At 36.3% G+C, this 12,986-nt stretch overlaps 1 protein-coding gene across 1 annotated transcript; it reads left to right on the forward strand.

Annotated features, from left to right (window-relative positions):
• Window positions 1–982: 982 nt before the first annotated feature.
• LOC146453551 (C-reactive protein 1.4-like) lies at window positions 983–12,559 on the forward strand. Its single transcript, XM_085096490.1, has 6 exons — window positions 983–1,180; window positions 4,050–4,264; window positions 6,450–6,620; window positions 6,719–6,767; window positions 8,896–9,109; window positions 10,123–12,559. The coding sequence occupies exons 1-6, from the start codon at window positions 1,048–1,050 to the stop codon at window positions 10,520–10,522; spliced, it is 1,182 nt and encodes a 393-aa protein (XP_084952616.1). The 5' UTR covers window positions 983–1,047; the 3' UTR covers window positions 10,523–12,559.
• Window positions 12,560–12,986: the final 427 nt, after the last annotated feature.

Here is a 12,986-nt window from a genome sequence, read left to right on the forward strand (position 1 = left end):
GCGCTCTCGTCAAATAGCCTTTTCTTAGACATTTTGAGAAAAAAAATCAAGTTATGGTTAATCGATCCTGAAACTAATGGAGTAAGAAACAAGTTACAAGAATGTCAAAGACTTTTAAGGAGAGCAAGAACATTTTAGTGGTGTATGCGAAAACAGAGGTATCTATGAGGAAAAGGGAAATCCTCTTTCTTCCTGGAATACGGAACAACTTTTCAGTTACTTAGTGATCAAAGAACTGTTACGTTATCGTAAGTTATAAGATGCCCAAAGTCCTTCCAACTCAAAGAAATAGATCAGTATAAACTAAACAAAATGGATATCTGGTTTGGGATTTTACAACTTTCTTCGTTAATTATGAGATGCTTTGCGCTAAACATTACATCCTATGAAAAGAGTATAGCAAATGGGATGTTAAAAGACACGAGTCCTTCTTTTATTTTCTTTCTTTATTTCTTTTCTTTTCTTTCTTTTGTTTTTGAGCTATTATACACACAAACGCAGTTTTGTTTTAAATAGTGATACCGCCAAACGGTCGGTGTATTAGAAGTTTGGCGAAAATTTTGCGTGAACAATTTTTTGAGGACACTTGTGTGTTTACTGTCCCAATTTGTTGAAATAGACTAAAATATTATGAATTAGTTCCCGAAAAATGTTCACCCCATAAGATATTTTTTATTAAAAATGTCTCATTACATTAGCTTTGATACTTTTTTCCCTCGATTTAGGATCGACATGCTAAGCGTTCTTACCTTTGTACGTCGGCTATTGATCAGATTAACACAATGCTAGCACGTTTATTTTAATTAAAGACTTGCTCTGTACAAACTAATTTATGCTTAACACCTTGACAGTGTCTTTACGTTTGCCAACCAAGAAATGAAAGATACACATTAATAGATGGTGGCATATATTAAAAAAGCATTTGCATCATAAATAGAGGCAACTTAGCTTTCCTTTGCAAAAACGACACTTAAATGCCCGTTTCATTTTGTAGAGAAGAGTTTAAGTTGTTCTAACACAAGCAATTGTGTTTTCAGCCATCACAGAATGAGTCGACAGCGTTCATACCCGTTGTGTGTATGGTCTATATTTTCTATCATGGCTGTCTTTTTCTTCGCTGTGGATTCGATAATAGACCGGAGTTCATCGCAACGATCTGCTTATTTTCAAGCATTTGAAGGTAATTCAAGAGTTATGGTAATTTTAAAATATTTTAAACTACTCTTTGAAGGTGTTGAGTAATTATAAGTCACAGAAAACGTCTGCGTTGGTGACTACTGGCTATTTCCATCGGTATATATTCATTGAGTCTCCCAAACATCAACGAGAGCCCTTCCATTGAGCTCAGTATAGATGGTTTAAAATGAACATCGTCTTCAAAGTATCACTGTGAAAGCAGAGTTAAATGTGACTTCAATTTTTATTTGGATTTGACAAGCCTATTTGAGACGCATGTTTTTCGCTTGAGAAGAGAACTTGTCGCTCGACGATTATAGCATATCGCTGACTGCTTTTGTCATCTTCATTCATCCTTTTTTATTGAAAAAAATTATTGAAACTAAAAGCAGCACGACTATCCGTGTTGGCTTTAATTTTAGAATTGGAATATTTTTGTGTATTTTAGCCGCCCAGTTTGTATAATTGTGCATCTAGTTCAGTAGTAAAAACTAAAAACAATATATATATTTACTGTAATGATCCAGGATGTCCTGAAATAAATAATATACGGTGCGAATTGTAATTTTAGAGCTTAACATTAAAAGAAAAAAAGCGCCAAAATAAAACCACAACACTTAGCCTCAATTCATACATCGTATTGACTTTAGTCAATTCAAAAAGCATTGAAGCCCTACAAGAACAAACGTGACCGACGAATGGCCAAAATTTTGAATAAATTTCGTTTCTTTTGAGCGTAACTCGAATTATATTCAACCGGACTGAAACGGGATGAGAATAAGCGGTGTCAAGGTATTAGAAGTAAGAATAACTTCCAACTTCCTGCAATCTGATGCATATAGCAATTTCCATTTTCTCTCGTAATCTGCCGCTGATGGAGTCACTGTGCGCTAACTCGAACGCGCTGAATTGCAAGGTTGCCCCGGTTAACAATTTTTTTTTTGAGTTTTGGGGTTTAAATTAGTGCAATACAGCCAAGCAGAGAAAATTGCATGCGGGGATTTTTTGCATGGAAAAATAAAGTTGGATATATTAAGATTGTACCGTATACATAAAAATGTCAATACAGCTGTCTTGGTTATGAGGAAGCACTATATTGATAATGGATACCAACAATTTAAATCCTAAGGGTATGTCAATTTGGATAATAGACCTGTGAAAAAAAAATTGTAGCTCAACCGTCAACTTACTGTCAGGCAAGGGTAGGACATCAGGCGTTTATGTTGTGAAATTCTATCCTTCGCGACGTGATCATATGGCAATTCACAATCTCTTTTGAACGCTTTCGAGAGACTTGCAAACGCTTTGACTAAAACATTAACACCAAATTGTATCTGTTACAAAGGAAATCATATTCTCGTGTCTCGCAATTTTCTTCAAGTTAGGATACCGGTATATTTTTTGTGTATTTCCCTTTTTTTTCTTCGTAGTGAAGAGGCTATCGTCATGGCAACTAGCAAATTTTTATTGGGTGCAATAGAAAATAAAAATAATTAAGCCTATCCGATGACGAGGGGGTAAGCGGGGGGGCTTATTGTACCCGCGGCGACTTTGAACCTGAATAACGTTTTAAATATTTGAGCAAACGCTCTCAAAATTTAGGACATTTTCAGAAATTTATCTGGGAAAAAATTTGATGTGTACGGTTAGTATTCATAAGATTTGATGTTACCATGACAGCCAATTTTGACAGGCATTTTATTCAAAATCTTTCCCCGTAATTGTTAGTTTTTTATGTCATAATAGGGTTCCTGTATTGGTCATTGATTACTTTTCGTTCAATTTCGGCGCTTTCCTTAAGGTTTTGGAAAATCCAGAAATCCAAGATGGCGGATCCAAGATGGCCGCCATTTGGCAATCACGACCTTATAGAGTGTTTTCATTCACGTGACTATCGGCCATATTGGTTTACTGAAACAAAAGAAAGTATTTACATAAAAATAGAGTTCAACTCCCAGAGGTTTAGTTTGGGACACCAACATGACCGCCATTTCTTTGTTTTGGGACACCAACATGGCCGCCGTGACGTTATGTGAAAACACTCTATTACCCAGTGGTATGACGACATCACTTCGCGTTGCGAACCCCAAACGTGCTATCTATCCTTTAAGTCTCACTGTCATAGCTTTTATACTTGCACAGTTATGGAGGGGGGAGGGCACAATCCACCCACCTCCCCACGGTCCAAGAAGACAAAAAAAAAACCGGTCTACGTAGATAAGGTTTAGGCCCACGTTTCGGCATAAAAGTGTTCAAACGGTATCCATTGAACTGAATTACTAGGACAATTTTTTCAGCACAACGGGCGGATACTTTTATCTCAAATTCGTTGAGCTTTTTAAAATACCAAAGACAACGTAAGAACTGTTCAGATCACTTTGCTATTTTTGATCATGGCGATGTCGAAAAATGACTAAATAACCCACGGTTTCATTTGACTGCATGGAGATTATTTGAGCTTTCATCATGTCTGCGCTCTTAGAGGTATGCATATTCATTAAGTATTCAAAGCTGTTGTCTACTGTATAGAGGATCCCCATTATTTATTTAATACCTGATTATGTCACCCTTCACAAGTTCGTTATAAGGGGATATGCTTCATTCGTTCGTTCGTTCTTCCATTCATCCATCCATCCATCCATCCATCCATCCATCCATCCTTCTGTCCGTCCGGCGTGTATCTGTCCGTCCCTCCGTCCTTTTGTTCGTTCGTTCGTTCGTTCGTTCGTTCGTTCGTCCGTCCTTCAATCCGTCCGTTCATTCGTTCGTTCAGTCATAAATCCATCCATTCCATCGAAGAGTACCTTAAGATAGTTAGAAATGCGGTACATAAAATGAGTATTTTATACTGAAACCGTTTTTTTTTTTTACAGGCCATATGCTAGACAATCACGTGATCGGCATCTATCACGTTACATCTGCATTGGACTGTGGTACCAGATGTCTGCGCCACACAAAGTGTTTATCGTTCAACTATAAATCAATCAGCAGCGAAGCCCACGAGTGTCAATTGATTAACGCAAACAGACTAATTTGCCCAGAGTGTTATCATGCTGAGCACGATGTCATTTACTATGATGACGCTAAGGTACGAAATTAATATTTGATTTTTTAAACGTTAAACTCAATTCATTCGATTAGTAACAACTCAACTTACCTGCCAACTACTCTCTCAACAAAATGATGTCAACCAGACTGCAAAACAGTCAGTCAATAAAGGTCAGTTCGCAAACAAGGTTTCTGTACTCAACAACTTTGAAACGTTAAAATCTCATGCGTACTGTTAGAAAGTACGAGTGAATTTCAAAAGACTACGAACAGGAGAAAATTTTGCGAAAAAAAAATGGTGTTTCCAATTTAAGGAATCGAACTCAATAACTACAATTATCAAATTCGGTCTTAGCGATTGTTGATAATTTTGAGCACAAACTTTTCTAGTAAATTCATAGAACTGCAAAGACTTTAAATTTAACTTTTAAAAAACAATTTTAAGTGAGTCTTCTTGAGAGACATTGTTCACATAGTATTAAAACTAAAAGATGAACAAGAAAAATGATTTTAAAACATGAAAGCTGTCATAAGATAGTTGAAAGTCGTCATTAAAAGCAGGATTGTTCGTTATGTCTTTCAAAAACTACATTCCATACGTCACGTTTCGCACCTTAGCGATCTTTAGATAAGATAAGATAAGATAATTTATTTAATGTCAAATACAAAGGGGGTGGTCTCTCAGTCCCCCGAGCCACAGGCTCATGATAAAAGTGTTTGACAATATTTTCCCAGGTGTGCGCCATTTGAGTTTAGGGCTTTTTTTCTGTTCTGATCACATGATTTGCCAAATCTAGTTGTAACTCTTTAACTTTGAAAACCTTTTAAATAGAGAAAAAATTGAACAAAACACTTTTTTGGTGAAGTTAGGGTTTCTAAGATATGACGATTAGGAAGTCCATAGCAACACTATGGCAGTTAAGTTAGTCCCCCCGTTAATCATTAAATTAAATTGGTCAGTCAAAAAGCAATTTAAAAAATAAACAATTCAGTGCATTATTTATTTCAATAACACAGTGACAATCATAATCAATTAGAAGGAAATGAGAATTGGTAATGAATCTAAAGAGAGGGCAACCAGTAATTTAGACATTCATACGAAATAAAATCATACGGTGGTGGTAGTTCTGTCCAGACAGGTCAATGGATCGGTCATCCAGGTGGTCATTTAGTTATCATTCATTCATTTATTCATTCATTCATTCATTCATTCATTCATTCATTCATTCATTCATTCATTCATTCATTCATTCATTCATTCATTCATTCATTCATTCATTCATTCATTCATTTATTCATTCATTCATTCATTCATTCATTCATTCATTCATTCATTCATTCATTCATTCATTCAGTCAGTCAGTCAGTCAGTCAGTCAGTCAGTCAGTCATTATTGTTATTATTATTATTATTATTATTATTATTATTATTATTATTATTATTATTATTACTATTATTATTATTATTATTATTATTATTATTATTATTATTATTATTATTATTATTGATGACCTGGAGCCGCAACAGATCTATCGTACGAATGAGAATGAGAAAAAGCGCCTGTACTCAAGGAGAGTTCTCGACATTGAGCATGGAACATTTACACCTTTGGTCTTCACTACAACCGGCGGAATGGGCAATGAATGTTTGAGATACCATAGTCGATTAGCGGAGCTGATTGCTATCAAGAAAGGGGAGCAATATGCCAAAACCATGTCATGGATCAGATGCCGAATTTCATTCGCACTGTTAAGATCCGCACTCGTCTGTCTTAGAGGTTCTAGGACATTAAGAAAAATTCAACGTGACATCAAGAACGCGGACATTGACATTGAAACTGCAGAAGGGGCCATTTAAGAGATGCTTATTTTTTTTTTCTTTTCTTTTTATCGAGTGGAACTGATTTTAAAATGCCGAATTTAATTAAAAAAAAAAAAAAACTTCATGACATTTGTTTTATTTTTTCGTTTTCTTTACAAAAACACTATTGCTTGAAAATATTATCTTTCTTTTTAATTGAAATGAATTGTGAATAGCTTTTTTTAAATAGCTCTTTTTTATATACTTTTAACTTGTAAATAGCAATTTGTGTGGAATATTTTAATAAAGAATTATTATTTTTATAATTATTATTATTATTATTATTATTATTATTATTATTTTTTTTTTTTTACTATTGCTGGAAAGCGGCATAAATTTGTTTTTTAAAACCATTTCTCTTTCAGGTAAACAGCTGCATTGGAATGGATGGTAATGTATCCATGTCAAATTGTATTTCCAACTTTTGTGCTTATCATTCATTTTTTTGTTGTTTCCTTAGTCAATTTTTAACCACAATAAAATCGCCTTTAACTCAATATTGCTCTTATTTGGCTTTTTATCCTCCTGTCGTTCTCGTTACGTTTTTTTACAATCTTTGCCATCCATCGTTTTATACATTTTAATCAATCACTTTAAAATGTATATGACACAAAAAACTTTTCTCGCTTTTTAGGAGTTTGATGATTTTAAGAATAAAACTTCTCTAAAATTTTTGAAAACCAGTGAAAATTTGTAACATCGTGTCTTATTTACAATGACCACGCGCTTGTCGCGCGTTGCAGCACATCACGCCGAATTCAACAAAGACCACGGAATTACCTGTCCTGTTTTTCAAATGATATTTTATCTGCTGGCCTTCCACTTGAGTTGTATCTCACACTGAGACGGATCCCTAAAAACCGCGAGTGCTGTTTGAAACTACAGCAAAAGCAAGCTGGAAAAAAAAAAAACCCGCAAAACTTCGAGTAGCACACTACCAGACTTGTAAATGGTTTGAACCCAGGAGTCATGTCATAAGTACGTAAATTATGATCATCCGGGTGAGTGTAGTCCTGAGAAGGACTGTTTGTGGTGACTTTGACTGACGTTAATGGATGATATCAACGTTAATGGACGTTAATGGTGATATCAACAATCACATTGCTGAGCACCATTTACAAACGAACCACAGAATCGACTGGGACTCTGCCAAGTGCATTACCTACTGTACAAATAACTATCAACGACTCACTCTGGAAAGCTGGTTTACTAACTTAGAACAAACGCCACTCAACCGTTGCCTACAACTACCTGCACCATACAAACGACTTATTGACAACAACAACGAAACAGACAAACAATAGACATTTTACTAACAATAGACCCACGGACTTTTTGCCTAACAAAAGACGGATCGAAACGCACCAATCACTTTTTACAGTCTTCACAGCCAATAACATCACGGCTTACTGACAAACGACCAATAACATCTGGACTTCCTTGACCAATCAGGTTAACAACCAGAGACGTATATACCACCTACTGACATTCCACAATTCACTTGACTCTGAAGATGACTTCCGCTCAGTTTGTCGAAACGTCAGTCAAAGTCACCACAAACAGTCCTTCTCAGGACTACACTCACCCGGATGATCATAATTTACGTACTTATGACACTAGCAGACCTTGAATCGCGTTAACTACAATTACTTTGACGCTTTTGTCCCAAACGGCTGGTTCTGAAGAAGCTTTGGGATTTTGCCTCCTTATTATTATAAGAAATCGATATTTATTAGGCGCTCCACCTCAAAAAGAACGACTGCATGCTTTGCGAAGTGGCTTTACTCCGCCACCATTTTTGTTTTCTTATCAAGTAAAGTGACGTCACATACGCTTACCACGTGATGTTTTGGCCGCGCTCGACAGCGACACTTTTGGAGTCATCTTCGTTTATATATTACATTAGCCAATGAAGTTGTTTCATTAGCCAAACAGCCATTCAAGTTGTCTCATTAGCCAAACAGCCAATCAAGTCGCTTCATTAGCCAATCAGCCAATCAAGACGTTTTGATAGTTACGAGACTCTCTCTCATTAAAGTGCTAGAAGAATTAGCTATAAAAATAAAACTGACTCATTTATTCTCTCTCTGCCGATGGCGCTACTAAAAAACTACAACACACGTCTACTCTCGTTGAAATTGTCTGATTAGCATATAGTTTTACGTACGATTAATCGCCGTACCTGGTACAGCTCACAACACAACCTCGAAGAATACTCGCGCTAACACTATTGCTCACTATCATCTAGACACAAATTATATTTTGTATGATAATTTATCAAGTAGTGCATGCTTTAGGGTGCATATATTGCATATATGCAAGCGGTAAGTTCGACGGAGCATGAGAGAAGACGAAGAGCGCGCTTCGAGAAATTCTGCGTTCTAAAACTTACACTTTCCTAGCGCATCACAACTTGATATTCGTGCGGCTCTATGCATGAACCAATAATTGCTTTGTATCATTGCCAGTGAAAACGTACGCAAATGCGTGACCAACAGTTTGACGATAGCCGGGAAGAAAGTTAAAAAAAAAACAACAACAACAAAGGTCTTAGCTTCTTTAATTCTTTGGCCAGTTTTCAGGCTGAAGATGTTCTATTCTGTCGCGCTAAGCTGTTTATTGGGAAAAAAAATCTTATCAAATTAACCAAGAAACAGGTCGGGTTTGATTACACCATCAGCGTGCTTAACAAGATTATGGCGCATGCTGAAGTGTACTGAATTCGATCACGTGGATTTTCTAGCTATGCTATAATACGTTTAATATGTATTTTTCAACCTTTTGTTCAACTGCTTTTTTTTTTTTCTTAAGGTGACCGCTCGAATTACGACTTGTACTTTCCACGTAAAGGCCTTACCAGTTACATTAATCAGACGTGGTCCATGGACATTCAGAAGTTTACAATTTGCTTTTGGATGGAAACGAATGACTCTGATAAGGGAGCACCGTTTAGCTACGCTACATCGGGAGCCACGAATGAGATAACGATTTTTAAGACTGACTTTACAATTAACAATGCTGATAGGTAAGCATAGAAATTAAAGCTCCATTTGTCCTTTGTTTAAACTTCAAATATCAAGACACCCTTTCACGTTCACATAGAAACCTTGAATAAATTGTCCTTCTAACTTTTGATCATGTTGAAAAAAATCCTTTGGTGTGATTAGCCAAGGGGAGGGTTTGAAAAGTGTATTAAGGGTGAAATGCTAAAGTAGAACCATTGAGGCGAAAGCTCTTTCAACAAGTTGATGTCTCGTTATACTGTACAAAAGGTTTCTAACGTTTGACTTATTATAACTGCATAATTTGCGTACTGTTACAACGACCCCTTCCTAAAGCGTTTATAATGAGCATTTTACCAACAATTTTCGTCTTTTGGTCTATGGTACTCTAATAAAAGGGTCATATGCGAAGACTAAGGACAAATTTGTGGAAATGTTTACTGACATTTAACCTTATTCATCCTGGGTGGAAGGGAGAGGGGACACAAAATGCTATTCTCTTTGTAATTGTAAGTGTATTAAAGCTATGACAATGAAACCTGGGAGCGCATATAAGTTCCAAACATGGTTCCATGGCGTCACACAACGTGCAGAACACGTCATTGATTCTTTAAAAACGCCATCTTAAATTTCTGTTTTCTCCAAAACCCCAAAACAATCAAACCTATAAAAATGGCAACATGATGTAAAATAATCACGATACACTTTTTAAAAAAGGTTTTAAAAGTAACTTTCTCACAATGTACAATCAATCCAATTTAAGAAAGCATGCTTGACATAATCTTGTTGTCATGGAGACATCAAGTCACACGGTCAATCAAATTTCATATGAAGCTGTCGCCAGTTGATTTGTATCAAAATTCAAAGTTTTGGCAATCTTTGCTTTAATATTGACAAAGTTATAAACGATCAAATACAGCGCGAGGAGGTTGTGAACCCGCCGTTCGCGCTCCCAACTCCAAGACTGAATAGGAAGAAATACCCCAACAAGGCTTGATTAAAAACACAACTGGATACAATTCTTTGTTTATTTAAGCGACATAGATTTGGGTAAATATTACGACGGATTAAGACACCACGTCTGTGCACGATGGGAGAATCAAGCTGGATCCTGGAATGTGACCGTGGACGGCACAATCATCAACAATGGTACTGGGAAAGAAGTAGGACACACTATTCCTGGTAGAGGATACCTGGTGATTGGTCAAGAGCAAGACAGCCCCCCTGGTGATCCCAGCGGATTCAGCTTGTCGCAAAGCTTCGTGGGGATTATCACGGGGATGAATGTGTGGAGCGAAGTGTTGACTCATGATGAGATATTGCGCATGTCCAAGACTTGCAATATGGGGAGTGGAGATGTCCTGAAATGGTCTGATTTTCAGATCTGGAGGCATGGCGATGTCCAAGTTAAGTGCCCTTCTACTTGCAAAGTTTGATATGTCTTACTGCATTGCTAAACTGTATTACTATCTCTTGCTTAAAGATTTTTTAATTAGTCTGACACTTTGTCAGCCCACTGGTGGTTTCGACTTGGCGTATCTACTTAAATCTACGAAAACGAATTGTTTCTTCCGCTTAGGGACTTTTGAGGGTCGTCACGAGTACGGCCGACGCAAAAGATGATAAATCTACCTTAGACATTTCTTGGCTCGTTTTTATACCAGTAAGAAGCAGAAACCACCAAGAACTAGTCGAAATAACTTTGCCAAACTGCAATGTGTAGGGCACAGCGCTGCAAAATGATCGAGCAAAGGAAAATCATTTGAAGAAAACTATTACTTTCGATTTTTCCTCTGTCAACTCCTTGTTAAACCGATCTACAACGGGCTTTTGGCTTTCTGAGGCTAAGAAGGGGGATTCTGCTCACCCCCAGTTTAATTCCCAGAGTATTGAAGCTATGAAATAGAAATGTAGGCTCCTGTTTCTTTTAATAAATTATTCACGCTATATAGAGAAAACACTGTCTAAATGCACGCGCAAAATGGCGTGGATATTAATCACGCAAGATGACGAATTTTTTTACGTTTAGGTTTTTGGGGAGTTAAGAAAGCAGATTTCAAACATATGCGTGGATGTTGTAACATTGAAATGTCCAGATTATATCTGGACGAAACCATGTACAGGGCACGTTATCCTTCTGACGTTTCTTTTACAATATTTAAATATGTGATTCTAGTCGAATTTTTGTTGAATTTTACGCGTGCATTTTACATGAATTTCTCATTAATGATGTCGCGTATTAAATTAATATCCACGCAGTTTTGCACGTGCATTTAGACAGTGTTTTCTGGAAATATCGCGCGGAGTCCCTTAACGTAACGAAAGCCGAAATGTATAGGGTGAAAAATAGATCGATAAATGTTGCTTTTGAGGTCCAAAAAAGGGGGCGATGAAGCCATATGATATTGAAATTAGGTCATTATATCCAAACGATATCCTCCTCGTCGGATCCACCATATTGGATATCCTACGCTAGAAAACCACCAAAATGATGAAACAATATTTGAAAACGGTGGTAATATCACATCTAAAGAATATCATCCGCCACACGAAATTGTTTCGAAATGAATATCAGGAAGAGACACAAACTTTTTTCCCCGCGCTGACTTTGAATATTAATAACCTTTTAATATAAAAACAAACCCAACAAACTTTGTGACTCTTCCTAAAATTTATCTAGCGGCAATTTGATTTAATAATTGATTGTTCTGACTAGAAGTTGCCATGGCAACGAGATTATGACAGCCTGTTTCTTGACAACAAGATTTTGACAATCTGTTTTTTCTGCCTTGTACTTATTTATATATTGTATGTGTCTATGTCCAAACTGGTCGTTGAATTTACACTTGGGGAACTTTTAAATAATTCGAAAGAACACTATTTAAATAAAAGTAAACAATAAGTAAGAGACCGCTAACGAAAATGCTGCAAGTATACGCAGGATCTGTAAAAGATCTGTAAACTGTAAACACCCGTTGTATTTGCATCAGAACTTTCAATTAAGTAATTAGGTTTTTTCTTAAGATTTTATAAATTGAAGAGAAAGTAAAATTATTCTAATGTAAACCATAGATAGTAGGTAAACATGTGTTTCGTTGTAAGTCCTTACAACCCATGAGCAATGCGTATAATTTACAAATATGAAATAAAACGTCTTGTGTGTAGATAATTAATACGTTTCTAACAGAATAAACGATCTTTTGGTGGAAATTACGTATTAGGTAACTACTTTGTGACAGGTGTTAATGTTATAGATATGTATCGATTGACTAGTTTTGTGATCTTAGGTAAGTCATATTATCCGTCTCAGCCTGATTTATGCAAGGCTTTTTTTTTTTTTTTTAGAAAATAGTGCACTGTACACTTGAACAGGCCCTAGGGACCTGTTCTTTGAATGGAAGGTAGTGTTGAGAGTAGAGTTCAGAATGTAACAAACAAATGTCATCTCTCTCCTTTCTGCAGTAAAACTGTGCTTTGTTATCAGTATGCATGTTGTATAGTAAAACAATTATCCTACTCAATCTCTTGCGGAATATCATCTGATTTCTGCCAACTCTGACTAAGGCCGTGCCTGCAAAGTATTCGACGGCACTTCGCGCAATTTCATTGGGTAATTGTTCAATAAATTACCTTCACTAAATCTTAAAGGGGCAGTGTTACCTATTTTAGGTGACACTTTGAATAGTGAAAAAACAGATTTGTATAGATGCAAATATTAAAGAATGTTTTAGGGTTTTAGGGCATAGAAAGTAGAACACTTTTTTTGTCTGCAGATGGCTAAAATGGAGTTAAGTCAAGTTAATCTTGTGAGTTTTGGAAAAATTGCTAAAAACCTATTATAGCTTGTTCTTCCCTGGAAAAATCATTTCATTTTTGCCTCCCGGTGCTTTAAAGGTTGTT

The sequence above is a fragment of the Pavona decussata genome, unplaced genomic scaffold (genome assembly GCF_977016875.1).
Source record: "Pavona decussata unplaced genomic scaffold, jaPavDecu1.1 SCAFFOLD_329, whole genome shotgun sequence".
Lineage (NCBI taxonomy): Eukaryota > Metazoa > Cnidaria > Anthozoa > Scleractinia > Agariciidae > Pavona > Pavona decussata.

Bases quoted from the DNA above. Each gene is read 5' to 3' on its own strand.
- LOC146453551 (XM_085096490.1), top strand. From the start codon at position 1,048: ATGAGTCGACAGCGTTCATACCCGTTGTGTGTATGGTCTATATTTTCT. The intron at 1,181-4,049 runs GTAATTCAAGAG...TTTTTTTTACAG, and splicing joins TTATTTTCAAGCATTTGAAG to GCCATATGCTAGACAATCAC. The intron at 6,621-6,718 runs GTTACGTTTTTT...CTCGCTTTTTAG, and splicing joins TTTATCCTCCTGTCGTTCTC to GAGTTTGATGATTTTAAGAA.